Source organism: Cajanus cajan, chromosome 11, assembly GCF_000230855.2.
Source record: "Cajanus cajan strain Asha chromosome 11, NIPB_CcT2T_4, whole genome shotgun sequence".
Classification (NCBI taxonomy): Eukaryota; Viridiplantae; Streptophyta; class Magnoliopsida; order Fabales; family Fabaceae; genus Cajanus; species Cajanus cajan.
The window spans coordinates 47,423,697-47,442,412 of record NC_138527.1 but is presented as its reverse complement, the minus strand read 5'-3'; the positions used below and the strand labels follow the sequence as shown (position 1 = coordinate 47,442,412).

The 18,716-nt window shown below is 34.3% G+C and overlaps 1 protein-coding gene and 1 pseudogene across 3 annotated transcripts; both read left to right on the top strand.

The window, feature by feature from the left end:
• The first annotated feature begins 6,682 nt into the window (after positions 1 to 6,682).
• LOC145953573 (secreted RxLR effector protein 161 pseudogene) lies at positions 6,683 to 7,393 on the top strand (annotated as a pseudogene).
• A 3,425-nt stretch (positions 7,394 to 10,818) lies between these two features.
• On the top strand, positions 10,819 to 18,355 carry PSD (ARM repeat superfamily protein). Of its 3 annotated transcripts, none has more exons than XR_014430564.1 (13): positions 10,819 to 12,774; positions 12,980 to 13,069; positions 13,166 to 13,255; positions 13,434 to 13,538; positions 13,764 to 13,823; positions 14,143 to 14,205; positions 14,289 to 14,384; positions 14,914 to 15,078; positions 15,604 to 15,777; positions 15,887 to 15,949; positions 16,020 to 16,118; positions 16,661 to 16,891; positions 17,417 to 17,553. XR_014430564.1 is itself a non-coding variant. In XM_020355899.3 (13 exons), exons 1-13 carry the CDS (start codon positions 11,059 to 11,061, stop codon positions 17,923 to 17,925), a joined length of 2,958 nt encoding a protein of 985 aa, XP_020211488.1. In that variant the 5' UTR covers positions 10,822 to 11,058; the 3' UTR covers positions 17,926 to 18,355. The 3 variants fall into 3 exon arrangements, 2 of the variants coding, with proteins under 2 accessions (XP_082922539.1, XP_020211488.1); XM_020355899.3 differs by lacking the exon at positions 16,661 to 16,891 and adding an exon at positions 17,836 to 18,355 and having other exon boundaries at positions 10,822 to 12,774; positions 17,417 to 17,563; XM_083066413.1 differs by lacking the exons at positions 14,289 to 14,384; positions 16,661 to 16,891 and adding an exon at positions 17,836 to 18,355 and having other exon boundaries at positions 10,821 to 12,774; positions 17,417 to 17,563.
• Positions 18,356 to 18,716: the final 361 nt, after the last annotated feature.

The following is an 18,716-nucleotide window of genomic DNA, read 5'->3' as shown; positions in this document are numbered from 1 at the left end:
ATATGTATGAGGACTAGGATATGGGATGATTCACTTGTCCACTTAGACAATTAATAAGATTATGAGATTCGTGGGATGGATAAGATAACGATCATAAACATCAAGGTTTACGAATTCATAATAAGATGTGATTTATGAGATCATAACGAGAAGTGTATGATTCATATTTGTAGTGTCACACCACTATATATATGAATGATTAGGTATAAGAACAAATGTTATACTCATCGAATTTTCTAGGCTAGAATAGTTGTTAGGCTCTCTTAGTACTTGTATCACTAAGGATTTTTCAAGAGCAATCCCTGATTTTGAAACATTTGGGTGCCTACCATGGGATAGATAGAACTATATCCCACACCTTAATTGCTTGGCACTCACAATGCCTAGGTTGCTAAGAAGCAATGTAGAGAGGCTAGTAATGACTACTCCAATGGTGTTAAGGCGACATTACAGGAGATCGCAACTACATTAAAGATGTTAAGGAGAGAAAATGAAGAAGCAAAAAGGAGAGTAGAAGAATTTGAGCATTACAATAAGAGGAACAAGAGCTCATGTGTCATCTCTCATAAATCCGAGAAAAATACAGAACTGAATAAACGAGAGAAGAAATGAGAGAAAATGCAACCTCATTTTGATCTTCATTATTGAAAAATATCCCATACAAATACAAGGGAATGAGAAGAAAGAGAAGGTGGTTACAAGCAAAATGATAAAAAGAAAAACAGAAAAGATTTGATACAATGATGCTAACAGAAAAGAAAATAAAACAAAATAACAGAAAAACTAATGAGTTGTGTGGGCCGCGGGCTGCATGCATGGGCTGCATGAAGAATCTACCCATTATCATCACGGAGCTTACTAGATGTATACGTATTTGAGCTGTAAGAGCCCCCCTCAAGCTGGGAATGGATATTAGACATTCCTAGCTTGCCATAACACTGTTTGAAACACATGAGGATGAAGCACTTTTGTAAGAATATCTGCAAGTTTCATGGAAGAAGATACAGGGAGCAACTTGAGAACACCAAGATCAATCTTTTCACGAATAACCTGGCAATCTATCTCGATATGCTTCGTTCTCTCATGGAAAACTTGATTATGAGCAATTTGGACAGCGGAATCATTATCACAAAAGAGCAAAGCAGGTCTTTCATAAGGGATTTGAAGATTGTCAAGGAGGAAAGAAAGCAATTGTATCTCACATGAAGCTAAGGAAAGAGCTCGGTATTCAGCTTCAGAAGAACTTCTTGAAATCGTAGCTTGCTTCTTTGACTTCCATGAAATCAAAGAGTCACCAAGGTAGACAAAGTATCTAGTCACTGAGCGACGAGTTTCCAAACAACCTGCCCAATCCAAATCACTGAAACCCTTGCAACAAGCTTGAAGAGGGGAGAAATATGCCAGCACCGAGGGATTGTTTCAGGTATCTAAGAACCCGAAAAATAACTCTGTAGTGAATATCAGTGGGAGAGGAAACAAATTGACTTAAGTTCTGGACAGCAAAAGTAATGTCTGGGCGTGTTGAGGTAAGATAAATGAGCTTACCAATTAACCTTTTGTAAGGTGAAGGGTCAGCAAGAACAGTTCTAGTTTCAGAGGTTAACTTTGTTGTGTAATCTATTGGAGTTGAAACAGGGGCACAAGTCAACATCAGATAAAACATCAAGAACATACTTCCTTTGAGAAAGGTGAATTCCATCAGCTGATTGGGGCACTTCGAGACCTATAAAATACTTTAGATTTTCAAGATCCTTAACCTTAAAAGTTTGATCAAGAAGAAGTGTAATTGAGATATTTCAGACAAGTCATTACCAGATAGGACAATATCATCTACGTAAACTAGGAGAGTTGTGATAAAGGAACCCGAGAACTTTAAAAATAGGGAGTGATCAGCTTGAGAGTGATGATAACCATGTAGAAGAAGAAAACTAGATAACTTTGCATACCACTGACGGCTTGCTTGTTTAAGCCCATACAAAGAAAGTTTCAAGAGACACACTTGATCACGTTGAGCTGAGAGACCTGGAGGTACATGCATGAAAACCTCTTCATGAAGCTCTCCATGCAAAAATGCGTTATTCACTTCGAGTTGTTTGAGGTACCAGTTATTTATGGATGCCAAAGCTAACAACATACGAACAGTTGTTATCTTGGTAATGGGTGAGAAAGTATCGAGAAAATCTAGTCCCTCGAGTTGATTATACCCTTTCACAACGAGACGAGCTTTGTATCTCTCAATGGTGCCATTAGCATTATACTTAATCTTGTAGACCCATCTACATCCAGTAGGAACCTTGCCAGGGGGCAGATTGGTTAAAGTCCAGGTGTGATTCATCTTAAGAGCAGCAAGTTCATCCCTCATAGCCTTAACCCAACACTCAGATTTGGAAGGCTCAGCATAAAAATGTGGTTCAGTGAGGACTATCAGATGAGGGTTGGTAAATCCCAAGGAGTGTTGTAGGCTTAGATTGTTGAAATGCGACGAGGCAACGCAAAGGGGGGAGTATAACCACCAAAGGCATTCTAACCCTTTTCTGAAGCCATAAAAAATGAGGTTGTGTTACCCAATTGCCTGTTTCGAGGATTTAACCCTTTGATGGAACCTAAGACCTTGATGAGCATCTGATGACTTATTGAGCTCACATGTTGATTAGTGGAGGGTCTGATGTCGCATACTGCAACCTATTTATAGGAACTCTTACGGCCATCACGTTAAAATGGTTCAATCGATTAGTAGACAGATCGGTAACTAATTTTGACGTCCTGTCATGACTTTTTGTAGCTCAATTCGTAGCAAACAAGAAGAAACCCTCGATGATCGTAGAATTGTTGGACGTTCGCTAGCTCCTAGATGAAGCCTTGAAGGAATACTTAGATTCAATCGGGTAGCTATCAAAGTGACCTACCTAAATGAAAGGATGTTTTTTTGTAGCATACGGTAAGGGAGTCAAGTCAGGGGCATTCTCAGAATCCCTCCTCCAGAGAATGATTGGGAGCATAATTGAGGTACGCGCGAGAGCCTCTTATCACGTTGAGGTGGAAGAAAACGAGGCTCGAAAAAAAGAAACAGAAAAAAAGGGCAAGTGTGAGTTCTCAAACCACCACTAATTGTCAGTTGAAATCATTAGTCAAAGTTTTGTTTAAGGCATTTTGAATAAAGTCCTAGTTTCTAGAATCAGTTTTCTTTATTTTTGGCTTGTTATTATGAAGCGTGGATTGTTACCACGTGGGTTAGTACGTGTCATTTCTGTTTCATGTACGTGGGTCAGTACGTGTCATTTCTGTTTCATGTAGGCTTATATAAGCCACTTTCATTCCATTGAATAATATGCAGATTTTCCTTCAATATTTCTTTACGTTACATTTCTGCGATTAACAATTAGTATCAGAGCTCCGTAAGGGGCCTGGTAAAGTGTGAGGAAAGAAACACTGAGCAAGAGTGAGTGCTCCGTAAGGGGCCTGGTATAGTGTGAGGAAAGAAACACTGAGCAAGAGTGAGAATGTGGAAAAGAAAATATTCCAAAAGTTCACCATGTCTGCGTCTGAAAAATTTGTTCAGCCAGCCATTCCGAAGTTCGATGGCCACTATGGCTTTTGGTCAATGACAATGGAAAACTTCCTACGAAGTAAAGAAATGTGGCACCTTATAGAAGAAGGTATACCAACCCCTGCACCTGGAGCAACACCAACTGAGGCACAACGAAAGAGTATAGAAGAGGCCAAGCTCAAAGACTTGAAAGTCAAGAATTTCTTATTTCAAGCCATTGACAGAGAAATTCTTGAAACTATTATTGACAAAGGAACTTCAAAGGCAATATGGAGCTCCATGCAGAGAAAGTATCAAGGGTCCACAAAGGTGAAACGAGCACAACTTCAAGCACTAAGAAGAGAGTTTGAATTGCTTGCTATGAAAGAAGGGGAGACGGTGGACAACTACATGGGCAGGATTCTCCATGTGGTCAACAAAATGAAATCAAATGGTGAGGCAATGGAGGAAAGTACGACCTTTTGGTGCATGAGCAACACATGCAAGGTTTCCAAACAGAAGAACATGTCTTGAAGATAACCAATGACGATAGACCTACTAGGGGTAGAGGAGGCAGAGGTTCATTCAGAAGGGGACGCAACAAAGGAGGAAGAGGCAGACAACCACTCAATAAAGCAATCATTGAGTGCTTTAAGTGTCACAAGCTGGGTCACTTTCAATATGAGTGCCCATATTGGGAGAAGAAGGCCAATTATGCGGAGCTTGAAGAAGAGGACGAAGAGCTCTTACATGAGGAAGTATGGTTCCTAGACTCTGGCTGCAGCAATCACATGACAGGAAACAAGGAATGGTTTTCAGAAATGGAAAAGGGATTATGTAGAACTCTGAAACTTGGAAATAATACCACGATGATAGTTGTAGGTAAAGGGAGCATTCGTGTGCAAATCAATGGCATTACTCAGGTAATATCTGATGTTTACTTTGTCCCTGAGCTTAAGAACAATTTACTAAGCTTAGGCCAACTCCAAGAAAAGGGGTTATCCATCTTAATCCAAAATGGAAGCTGCAAAGTGTTTCATCCGGAGAAATGTTTAATCATGCACACCAAAGATCCCAAAGATCCCAAAGATCCCATGTGTATGCAAGCTCACACCACCTCAGACCAGGAAACCCATCTGTGGCATTCTCGTTTTGGCCACCTTAACTACAAAGGGCTAAACACACTGGCTTGTAAGGAGATGGTCATTGGACTTCCACCACTGAAGTTCTAAAAAGAATTTGTGCTACTTGTCTCATTGGCAAGCAGCAATGAGAGTCAATACCAAGGAAAAGCTTGTGGAGGGCCTCAAAGCAACTTCAGCTAATCCATGCTGATATTTGTGGTCCCATCACACCATCCTCAAACAGCAATAAAAGGTACATATTAAGCTTCATTGATGATTTTTCTCGTAAAACCTGGATCTATTTTTTGCAAGAGAAATCAGAAGCATTTACTATGTTCAAAAGATTCAAAGCTTGCATTGAAAAGGAAGCTGGTGCATGCATCACTTGTCTAAGGACCGATCGAGGAGGTGAATTTACGTCAACAGAGTTTGAAGATTTTTGCAAGGATCAAGGAATCTCTAGACAATTAACAACTGCTTATACGCCTCAACAAAATGGAGTCCCCGAACGGAGAAACAAAACACTTATGAATGCAGTACGAGCAACACTGAATGATAGACAAGTTCCCAAAGCTTTTTGGCCTGAAGCAGTTAGATGGTGTGTACACGTGCAAAACCGAAGCCCAACTTCAGCAATCGAACAGAAAACCCCAGAGGAAGCGTGGAGTGGAGACAAGCCAAGAGTGGATCATTTTCGGGTCTTCGGATGTATAGCTCATGCTCACATACCAGATCAAAAGAGAAGCAAGCTCGACGACAAAAGCAAACGATGTGTCTTCCTAGGAGTGAGTGATTAATCTAAAGCTTACAGATTATTTGATCCCATAACAAAGAAAGTCATTGTGAGCCGAGATGTAATCTTTGAAGAAAACAAGAGTTGGGATTGGCAAGGAACTGAAGAAGGATGAAAAACTGATGCACTGGACTAGGAAGAACAAATAACTGAAACTGGAAGTGAAGACCAAGGATCTGAACAACATGAAAAAGCAAACAACGATGGCGTCACTCTTAGTGCTTCCTCAAGTCGTCCAAGAGAGCTGATGTGGATATTTGTGGCGCCTTCCTTATAATCGATTAATTCACATCAAGAGCTCAAACCAAATAGGATCAGACCGCTAGCAGATGACGATGAACACGACTGCCCAGTTGAAGGGAGAGCAATACGACATAGAAGAAAACCAGCTTGGATGGCAGATTTTACACACTTCTTTGCTGAAGAAGCAAGCCTAATGACATTGATGATGGCTGATAACGGGAGTGACCCTCACTCCTACGAGGAAGCATCCCAAAACATGAAATGGAGAGAAGCAATGAATATGGAGATCCAAGCAATTGAAAGAAACAAAACGTGGGAATTGATGCTCCAAAAGGAGTCACACCTATTGGAGTTAAATGGATCTTTAAAACCAAGCTCAATGAACGTGGGAATGTTGAGAAGCATAAGGCACGATTGGTGGCAAAAGGGTATTCACAACAGTATGGCGTGGATTACATCGAAGTATTTGCCCCAGTAGCAAGACTTGACACTGTGCGAGTACTGTTAGCTTTAGCAGCTCAACATAGATGGGAGGTGTTACAACTTGACGTGAAGAGTGCCTTTCTTCATGGTGAGCTCAAGGAAGAAGTGTACGTACAACAACCTGAAGGTTTTGTCAAGAAAGGCAAAGAAGATAAAGTCTACAGATTAAAAAAGGCATTATATGGCCTTAAACAAGCTCCTAGAGCTTGGTACAGCAAAATTGAGACATACTTTGCCAAAGAGAATTTTGAAAAGTGTCTTAGTGAACACACTTTGTTTACCAAGAAAAATGAAGGCAACATTCTGATAGTTAGCCTTTATGTGGATGATATGATTTTCACTGGAAATAATAGAAGGATGTGTGAACAATTTAAAGGTTCAATGATGCTAGAATTTGATATGTCTAACTTGGGAAGGATGAGACATTTCCTCGGAATAGAAGTAATTCAAAGTGATGCTGGGATTTTCATTTGTTAGTGAAGATATGCTCAAGAAATACTGGCACAATTCAACATGACAGATTGTAATCCAGTAAGGAATCCAATTGTTCCAGGTACCAACTTGTCAAAGGATGAGGATGGCTCTAGAGTAGACGCTATGAAATTCAGACAAGTAGTAGGTTGTCTCATGTATCTAACCGTGACTCGCCCTGACTTAATGTTTGGGGTCAGTCTGATCAGCAGGTTCATGGACGATCCAAAAGAATCACACTGGGCAGCAACAAAAAGGCTTCTACGATATGTGAAAGGAACTATAGAGCACAAAATTTTCTACAAAGTTGAAGGAAGAAGCACAAGCCTTATAGCTTATATTGACAGCAACTATGCAGGAGACTTGGATGATCGTAGAAGCACTTCTGGCTTAGTACTTGTGATGGGATCTGGAGCCGTGTCATGGGCCTCGAAGAAGCAACCCATTGTAAGTTTGTCTACCACTGAGGTAGAATACATTGCTGCAGCGTCCTGTGCTTGTCAATGTATTTGGATTAGAGGAATTCTAGATCAACTTGGAGCTGAAGAGAAGGAAGCAACTGGCACAGTGATATTATGTGACAATAATTCTACCATTCAGTTGTCCAAGAATCCAATCTTTCATGGCAGAAGCAAACATATTGTAGTAAGATTCTATTTTCTTAGAGATTTAGTAAAAGACGAGGTTGTGAGACTAAGGTATTGCAATTCCGAGAACCAAGTTGCGGATATAATGACAACCATTAAAGCTTGAGAGATTTGAAAAGCTTCGAAGCATGCTTGGAGTAATGAAAGCCATTGAAGTAAGCTAGCTGCAAATGTATCTAGCTTAAGGGAGGGAATGTCAGTTGAAATCATTAGTCAAAATTTTGTTAAAGGCATTTTGAATAAAGTCCTAATTTTTAGAATCAGTTTTCTTTATTTTTGATTTGTTATCATAAAGCGTGGATTGTTACCACATGGGTTAGTAAGTGTCATTTCCGTTTCATGTACGTGGGTCAGTACGTGTTCTGTTTCATTTTTGTTTCATGTAAGCTTATATAAGCTACTTTCGTTCCATTGAATAATATACAGATTGTCCTTCAATATTTCTTTACGTTACATTTCTGCGATTAACACTAATAACTGACATCTGAAGGCCAGAAATGACTAGTCAAAAATGGATTATGGACAACAGTCAAGTCGTAAAGACTTTCAGGATACAATTCGATTCGACGAAAGCATGAGTTTAGGTGAAGTAAAAAATCTGACACCATTAAGCATATCTCGGCGTTGGATCCTGAAGGACGTGAATGTCGCGAGGTTATTGAGTTTCCCATCTAAAGTTAATTGAGTGCTCGAATAAAGGGACTTGGTATGAATTCCATCGAGCGTGTGGCAACGCACAGAAGGATGCTACACTTTCATCCAGTAGATGGAGAGGCTGATTAAGGACGACCACTTGAAGACTTCCCTCATTTATTATACACACACATTTATATATAAAAGGATATTTGGGTTTATAACTACTTTTTTCTCTTCATTTTCTAGACTTTACCCTTAAATTTTTAAATAATAAAAAATAATATTAAAAATTAATTATTTATATAATTATTTAAATAAGTTAATTATTTTTAACTATTTAAAATCTTAAACATTTTTATTACTTAATTTTAATTTTTTTTATTTTAAAAATTTAAAATAAAATATAAAAGTACGAAGTGTCTCAACTCTATTAGTGTGTATACATATATACATATATAACAATAGATAAAAGAAATATTTTTTCTTTCAATTACTTTTGGTCTCCATTTTATCATACACAAGTCCCTTGAAAAATAAAATCAATGAGAACTTTTGTTTTCGCATTTTAGTAATTTAACCTCCATAATTGCAAGTTACATTTCTATTGAATTGAAAACTTTTCTCTCCCATACAATTGTCTTTTCTTTCTCTCTCGTCTCAATTTTTGTTATAATTGATACACAATTATTTCTAAAATTCTCTTTTATGAAAAGTAAATGATAAATCTATTTATTCTATGATAACCATAAAATTATTTTATACGTTAATTTAAATTAATAAAATAAAGTATTAAATAATTTTTAAATTTATTAAAAATTTGCAATTTTGCAAATGAAGTATTAAATGATTTGAAAATTTATTAAAAATATATGCATCAATAACTTTAAGTTCAACGGTTAAATCGTTAAAATTTGATGTAGAACATGAGTTATTGAACGGATTAAGTTTAAGTATATTTACTCTTGGAATAAACGGATCCCTCTTCGTATATATATATATATATATATATATATATATATATATATATATTCTTTTCACTTTTTTACTTATTTAATTTGTTAAATGCTTTATTTCGTCTATATTATTAAGATTAAATTATATTTTTAGTCATTTATCTTATTTTTTAAATTCATTTTGATCATTTATCTCTTAAATTTAGGACAATTTAATTATTTTAAATAATTTTTTTTATTAATTAAAGATTAAAAATTTGTTTTACAAGATTTATTTATATAAAAATTATAAAAAATAATTGTAGTTCAAATCTAAAATGTTATAAATATGGTGAAAATTGAAAAGTTCAGAAAATTTAATTTTCATATTATTTTCTAATCGTTAATATATTCTTCATACGATTTTTTCTATATTCATGATTCTTTTGAATTCAAACACCAATTGAATTGCATAGAATTTATCTAAATGAATTTAATATTACATGTTTCACGTAATCAGTTAAAAATTAATTCAAATATCATAAAATTAAAAATTATTATTTTAAAGGACCAATATAATTTAATAGAAGATAAAAGCCCAATTTGATTTAATAAAAGATAAAGGACCAAATAAATATTTTAATAAATAAAAAACCAAAATAATTCTAAAAAATAAAATAAAGAACTAAAAATATAATTTAACCTATTATTAATTAAGGTAATTGTTTTCTTTCGTATACATATTTTGAGTAGATCTTTTTAACGTTTTTAATATAATTAATCATCTTATTTATTTTAATTTCTCTTTTTTCTCATTTTTTAAAATAAAATACATAAAAGTACTTAATATCTCTTTTTCACTAGTATAATATCTATAATCCATAATTTATTTTTTTATAACTATAATAATTATAGTGATAATTTTTTATACATATTTTAATTCCAATTTTATCCCTAAAATTACTCTTTCATGCAGTATCATTTTTTCGCATATATTCCACATTACAAACCATCTATAGTCACACCTTTCAAATAACTACCGCTGTCCACTATTTTTCCAGAAAGGCTCACCTTTCAAATAATTACCTATTTAGAATTACAATAAATTTAATATAAATGCATTTGTTTCTTGCTTTTTTTTTACTTATTTAATTTATCGAATGTTTAATTTTAGATTAAACTATACTTTTAGTTTATTTTTTTTATATTTCATGAAAATGATAAAACAAGATAAAAATATAAATTCTTCAAAAAAAAAAGATAAAAATATAAATTTAAAATATAATATAATTTAAATATTATTAAATATTAATTATTATATCATTTATTTAATATTAAATTTTATATAACATTACAATTACAATTTTAATGATTGATGGGTGAATACTAGACAAATATTCTATAATCTAAAATTATAGATTTAAAAATTTAAAACTAAAATTATGGAATGAACATTATAGAGAAACTAAAGTATGAATAATAAAAGTTTGGGTTTCATATTCGTTTTTTAAGGAAAGTTTAACTTTTGAAATTTGTCAAAATTTATATATATTTTTATTTTAAATGTTAGTATATCTTATTTGGTTACCAAAAAAAACTCATTCAAATGAATTTAATTTTTTTTAGCATTTCCGAAATTTTTTTTAATGAAAATAATTTTAAGAATTTATTATTTTGTTTTATTATATTTATATTTATCATAATTATTTATAAATTAAAATTTAATATTTAGAATAAATTATCAATGAATAAAAATAATTCAGTAGTACAATATAAATATGTACTTTCATATTTTCTATTGTATTCCTAATTTTAATAGTAATATATAATTTTTAATAACTAAACAAATTATGAGATGATCTATTTTTATTTTACTCTTTTATTACTGTGTATAATAAATATTTAGCGACTATACTGGTTAAACGAAAAACAAAATTCCCCCAAATAAGAAAACCTATTAGTTTGCTTAAAAAAATGAAACCTTAAACGGCAATCCAAAGCCCCTTAGGTAACTCAAGAAAAACCTGCAACAGGCGGACAGCAGACACAGAGAGAAAGTGATAGAAGCGAACAAAAACCCTACCCATATTAATGCTATTAGGTTCTTTCTCCATTGATCCGAGAAGATAAGCCCTTGCCTAGCCTCGAAACCTTTCCTTACGAATCCCATCCTCACCCGCACTGCTATATTTTTTAGAATATTATGGATGATCTTGAGAAAGCGATTCTTATTATATTTGATGAATCGGGAGCCATTGGCGATGACTTGAAGAAACAGGCTAAAGTTTATTGTAACGATATTAAGGAGAAGCCTTCAATTTGTAGATTGTGCATTGAAAAATTATGCTTTTCAAATCTTGTTCAAGTCCAGTTTTGGTGCCTACAGACATTACATGAAGTCATTCGAACACGATACTTGACAATGGCCCCTGATGAGAGGCACATGATCAGGGGCTCCGTGTTTTCAATTGTGTGCCTTGAAGACAAGAACCTGACTAGGGTTTTGGAAGGCCCTGCATTTATAAAGAACAAGCTTGCACAGGTTTTGATAACTTTGATTTACTTCGAGTACCCTTTGGTTTGGTCCTCCGTCTTTGTTGATTTTTTTCCACATTTGAGCAAAGGAAACGTGGTTATAGACATGTTCTGTAGAGTTTTGAATGCTCTGGATGATGAATTGATTAGTTTGGACTACCCTAGAACTTCCGAGGAGTTGACAGTTGCTAGCCGGGTTAAAGATGCAATGAGACAGCAGTGTGTGACTCAGATAGTTAGAGCTTGGTATGATATTGTTTCTATGTACAGGAATTCAGATCAAGAGCTGTGCACTAGTGTGTTAGATTCCATGAGGAGATATATTTCTTGGATAGACATCACGTTGATAGTCAATGACGCTTTCATCCCGTTGCTGTTTGATTTGATTTTGGTTGGTCCTCTATCTGATCAGCTGCGTGGTGCTGCACTCAGATGCTTGTTAGCAGTTGTTTCTAAGCGAATGGATCCCCAATCAAAACTGTCACTGTTACAAAGCCTTCAAATTAGTCGTGTACTTAGGTTAGTGACTGAGGATGGTGATGCCGAACTAGTCTCTGATATAGCTGCATTGCTTACTGGGTATGCTGTGGAGGCCTTGGATTGCTTTAAACGCATAAATTCTGAGGATGCTAAAGGAATCTCTATGGAGCTTTTGAGTGAAGTTTTACCCTCCATTTTCTATGTAATGAAGAATTTTGAGGTAGATGCTACATTCAATATCTTTCAGTTTCTTTCAGGTTATGTTGCCATTTTGAAGAGCTTTGCTCCTTTGCGGGAGAAACAGCTACTTCACCTGGGGCAGATATTGGAAGTTATCCTTGTGCTAATCCGTTATGACCCAGCATACCGCACTAATCTTGATGTGATGGACAAAATTGGTAAAGAGGAGGAAGATAGGATGGTAGAGTTCAGAAAGGATTTATTTGTTCTGCTTCGCACTGTGGGTCGTGTAGCGCCTGATGTAACTCAGTTGTTTATCAGAAATTCATTAGCAAGTGCTGTTTCAAGATCTTCAGATAGCAATGTGGAGGAGGTGGAAGGTGCACTCTCTCTTTTATATGCACTTGGAGAATCCATAAGTGAGGAAGCCATAAGAACTGGCAGTGGATTGTTGAGTGAGCTGGTGCTTATGCTTCTATCGACAAAGTTTACTTGTCACTCTAATAGGCTTGTTGCCCTTATTTATTTGGAGACAGTTACACGATATGTTAAGTTTATTCAGGATAATAGTCAATATATTCCTATGGTTCTGGCTGCCTTTCTTGATGAAAGAGGCATACATCATCCAAACATCAATGTAAGTCGTAGAGCCAGTTATTTGTTTATGAGGGTTGTAAAATTGCTGAAGATGAAGTTGGTGCCTTTTATAGAGACAATTTTGCAGGTAGCAATTATATAATCCATCCCTCTTACATGTTTTTTCTGTGCTTTAAATGTACTCAAAGCAATATATTTTGTAATCAAAATTATATGGAAACTATTCCTGACTTACATTTTTTGTTTGGCCTTGTTGTGCATGGGTGAATCCTGTGATTGGTTACTTCCACCTTCTCTCTTCTTGATTTCTTAAAATGTTCTGTTAAATTCAGAGCCTGCAGGATACAGTCGGTCAATTCACTATTATGAGTTATACGACAGAAGAGCTATCAGGGTCAGAAGATGGTAGCCACATTTTTGAGGTATTCACATTTCCCAAAGTTTCAGGATACAGGATATTAGTGTGAAATATTTTGTTGTTATTTTTCTTCTCTTATGTTTATTGACTCACTTGACAGGCAATTGGTTTATTGATTGGAACAGAAGATGTCCTGCCTGAAAAGCAATCTGATTATCTATCTTCTTTGCTCAGTCCTCTTTGTCAGCAGGTTTCTTTTTACTTGAAATTACAAAATACTTTCTTATCCAATAAATAATAAACAAAAAACTGCAAGATGTACTTCACAAAATTCTTTGTCACCTTTCCTTGTTTCCAGAAACATTTCTTCTTGAGATTATTACAGTTAGTATTTGCTACATATAATTTCCTATCCTCATTTAATTCAGGTTGAGGCATTGCTCATAAATGCCAAGTTATTGAATTGTGAGGAGACTAATGCCAAAATTGCTGTAATCCAGCAAATTATCATGGCAATTAATTCTCTCAGTAAGGTGCTTTTCTTTTCTAATTTAGACTTTTGCTTTTCCCCATCTCTGATATATTCTTTTATAAAGTCTCAAAACTCACAACCCTTTAGTGCTAAAAAGATCTATATTTTGTTTGATTGTTTCTTAATTTGAAGTTGGAAGTTTAAAGGTTTGTATTGTGGGAAAGTATGTCAAGTTGTTAACAGTTTTGTATTTTTCCTCTATTCTTACTATTTTTACATGATCTAGGGCTTTAGCGAGCGTCTTGTAACTGCTAGTCGCCCTGCAATTGGTCTCATGTTTAAGCAGGTTAGTATTTTCAAAATTGTTTGTTTCATGTTCCCTGGAGGTATATGGCCTACCAGATGTATACTTTCTGTCTTTTTTGTTATTGTTTCTTAAATTTCTGTTAACAGCAAACTCTCTAATACATTATTTTGTACACACTTTCTATTGTTGGCTGAAATTTATTAAAAATTCCAAATTTTGGTGGGTCTCACTCCTTAGTTAATGAATCTTTCTCCTGATTTTATAGCTTTTATTAAATTTAATAGAGTGTGTTGCTAACACTCCTCTTGTTTCTTAATCTTTTATTTTGCTAAATCTTGTCATTCTGTCTTCTATGTAGACACTGGATGTACTTCTTCAAGTTCTTGTTATATTTCCAAAAGTAGAACCTCTGCGAAACAAGGTATGAATTAGATTTAGTGATTGTAAATTTGTTTTTTCAAAAAGGATCTGTAATTTTATGTAATATCCATGTATGGTATGTAGGTCACATCTTTTATACACCGCATGGTGGATACACTAGGAGCATCTGTCTTTCCTTACCTTCCAAAGGCATTGGAGCAGTTGCTTGAAGAAATTGAAGTACATATTATTATTATGATATTATCTCTAACTTCTATAACTTAATCTTTTAAAATTTGTAGTTCTAAATGCATTTCTGTTCATTTCTATTGGTGTATTGAAGATTGATATTACAAATGCGTATGTTTTGGGGTTGCAAGGGGCATTGGAATGTGATTACATTGAGAATAATAATCCTCTCACATGTTATCTTCTTAATTTATTGTCTGGCACTGGCAGTTCCTGAGAATCAATCATCTTAGTCCTGCCATTCTACAATCTCAAATTATATTATTTAGTTTCTTTTTCTGAAGGGTTTATTTGTATCAAGCTTAAAGCTGTGTACCCTTTAGCTTAAGGGTGGCTGTTAGAATATATGGAAATGTCCAATATATGTTCATATCTGAGTAATGTAAATATTCTATCTTCCTCTATATCTAAAACAATTTCAACATGAAGTGATATACATGTTTTACACCTGATTTGGTTGTTTCCTTTGGTGTTGGTTGAAGATAAAACTGTTAAATGTCTTGTTTATATTTTATTTCAGCCAAAGCAAATGGTTAGCTTTCTTTTGTTACTAAATCAACTTATCTGCAAGTTCAATACTTCGGTGCGCGACATTTTGGAGGAAATATTTCCAGCTGTTGCTGAGCGGATATTCAGTGTTATTCCTAGAAATGAATTACCTTCTGGTCCTGATGCAATCACTGAGGTACGAAAATATTGATGCAGTTTCCTAATGAATAGCTGGGATATATTTTTCCTTTTCTTTTAATTTACTTGCTTTAAGTTACTTTTGTTATATTGTTGTTTTTTATGATTTGATTATTGTTCATCCAATTTTAATAAGTTGGTGAGACAGTTTGTGCTTGTGCAATGTTCTGTGATAATAATTGTTTCTTGTTAGTTTTATTGTCAAATGTCCACTTTTCAATTTTTTTTTTCATTTTTTATTTTGTACTGGTTCTGGGGCCATAAAATAACAAATCTGATGGATCTTAGATTTAGGGAACAATGACACTGCATTTGCTTATAACACTGCTTATTTATTCTGGTACTTAGTAGCTGTATTGTGGCATATAAATGGAATGTTTTTCTTAGTTCATAGCTATATGTCGTTTCAAACATGAAATCCATTGTAGATATCCATTTTTTGTGTTACCATTTAACCTAGTCTTTGCTTCTAAACCCTCTCAAGCATATGCATAATAATAAAATTATTATTTTTCCCTTTTAGGAAATTCGTGAACTGCAAGAACTTCAGCGTACATTGTATACATTTCTTCATGTGATTACTACACATGATCTGTCTCCTGTATTTCTTTCCCCAAAATGTAAAGCATACATGGATCCAGTGATGCAGTTGATTTTGTACTCTTCTTGTAATCATAAGGATATTCTTGTAAGAAAGGTATGTGTAGTGTTTTTTATTTATTCAACTATATGTCATTATTTTTCCCGGATTAGTACTTTTGACAAAACTTGCAATCTGAATCATACTTTTTGTTTTTACTATTTAGGCATGTGTACAGATTTTTATAAGGTTAATTAAAGATTGGTGTGCCCTGCCTTATGAAGAAAAGGTAGATTTTACTCCATTCTACTTATGCTGTTATTTTGAGTTTTTTTCCCTAAATGGTAATGATTTTTCAGGTTCCTGGTTTTCGAAGTTTTGTGATTGAAGCATTTGCTACGAACTGCTGTTTGTACAGTGTGCTGGACAGATCTTTTGAGTTCCATGATGCAAATACTGTAAGACACTATGTTTGGATAAACAACTTAATTAAGATCTTAATAATAAGCTCTTATGTAATAAGAATTTATATTATAAGTGCTTAAAATTAAATAAGTTGTTGCTTTTAGATATACATGTTGACAAACACTTACAATTTTAAAGTATTTGGTGTATTATTAGTTAAGCACTTATAAAATGATGTCTCATTTTAAAAATTTAAAAATAAAATAAATTTTTTTAAAAGTAACTAAATGATTTTTAAAATTACATTATATATCACAATAATCTTAAAAAAAATACTAGTCACCTTTCACATAATTTTAGTTTATAAAAGAAAAGTAATGAATCAATTATCTATGCCATAAAGGGAATACTTCTTCCCTTAATTGCTTTGTTTTCACAATTTGTGGACCATTATACCCTCTATTAAGAGAAATTTTTTTTTTTAGTAAGTTGCTTGAAATGAAAAATTAGTTGCTCTGTTGGAACAATGAAATCAGAATTCAGACATGACTTTGCAAATCAAGTGAATTCCTACAATGCTCTGTTCGCAAAACAGAGATGCGACTGGTGGTGGTGCAGGTTCGACGTCCCACGGTTGCAGGCAACAAAGTAGTCACAAATGGGGGAGGAGATAGGGTTGTGCAGCTACAGGGAAGATAATGGGAGTGTTTTTCAAATGGGGGAGAAAAGATTTTTGGGTTTTTGAAACCGGTTCAGAGGGACCCAACCCAGTTTTATTTTTGCCCCAAAAGATTGCTAGGGATCGATGATCTCATGTTTTCATGAGGTAACTTGCGAATCTACTATGATCCCAGCCTCCAGTGATCCCATCTCTGATCGAGCACGAAAGCATGCCTTTGACTTGTAAAATTGTTCGATTTCATGAGTTAAATCGCAATTTCAACAATGGCTTAGACTTATTGACAGTGTGAATTTAAGCAGTCTTATGGTTTGTTTAGTTGGGTAACAATGCTTGTACATTCAAGGGTCTCTTTGATCTTAGATGTGTTTAGATTTGCTATGGAATAAGTGTATGTTTGGAAACTTTTGTTTTAGAGAAAATAATTGCTTATTTTTCGAAAGCTCACTTAGAAAGTTGAAGAAGATAAGCAACTATCATGGGAAACTTGGAGCACAGTAGTTGTATAGAAGAAACAAGTCAGTTAATGATTAGTTATCTGGTCTTTGATGTTTGTTGCTTTGGAAGGAATTTAAATCTAAGTTAACTGAGAAAGCTGAATTCTTTGTGCTTTGATGGTTCATGCAAATTTTTAGTACTCATCTTCATTCTATTTTCTTTTTTTCTATACAGTATGTTCTATTTGGAGAAATTGTGCTGGCACAAAAGGTAATGTATGAAAAATTTGGGGATGATTTTCTTGTTCATTTTGTGTCAAAAGGATTTTCTTCTGCACATTGCCCACCAGATCTGGCAGAGCAATATCGTCAAAAATTGCAGGTAATCAAAGTTTATGGAGCTGAAATATTTATAGCATACTTCTTTAGGCTCACTGAAAAAATCTGAATTTATTGATGCTTTTTGTCCCATATTGTTTCCAGCAACTTCTCTGCCAGGCTTGTGTTGTCAGTAATTCAATGAAAAGATTTATTTTTATATGCTCTGGAATGTCTTGCTAAGTAAAGTGAATCTTAGTGCGTGTTGTTTTCTGGGTGAATCACCCATTGAATATCTGTTGTAGTGGGCATAATATTCCGGATGTTTTTCTGCAGGGTGGTGATTTCAAGACTCTAAAATCTTTCTATAAGTCACTAGTGGAAAATTTGAGATTGCAACAGAATGGAAGCCTTGTGTTCAGATAGCATACTTGTATTGAAAAAACTTATCGATTCCTCTTCCTATATGGCTTTATTTTTTGGCCGTCTCCTAGTTTAGGGTTTGATATCTGTCTGTCTACAGAAGACAGAAGGTAATTATGCTTGTTTTTGACGATATCAAGTTTGAGCTCTATTCAATCACAAGTAAAATTTCCCCCTCAATAGTGCGGTCATGGAACGGTAGTGAACACTGCAGGGTTGTGTATATAGCATTTGCGGATGAGCGATTGATATTCTCCTGGCCCTAATTTTGCTGAGTTCCTCGTGCAACTTGACCGACAATCAGCTAATTGTTTCAGGTCTTCCTTTATTCATTTTGTCCCACAGTTGTAAATTTTTCGTATTCTCTTTAACATTGGAGTTCCATCCATCGGTTTGAAGCTTGTTAATATGAGATCAAAATTTTGGTGTTTGATTTCACGAGTCTTCCTTTCCCCATGTAAAATCGTTTCCGTTTCCATTAAGATTTATTCGTTTGTCTTTGGATGTTGAAATTTCGGTCGACATTATTGAGCTTGTGTTCGATTACTACAAATATGGTAAGTTATATTCCAATTTCCAAACTAATGTTATTAAACTTGTAATTGTAATCAACTTGACCAAAGTATTTGGAGTTTGATACGAGTATTACAGTTATGTTTAAATATAAAGTTTGGTGCATTTTATTTCAGAATACTAAAAAATATCCTTTAAAAGATTTAAAATAATTTTTCAATTAAAAATATATTAAAATACTTATAGGGGCAAAGGAGAATGTTAGATAGTGTTATAAAGAT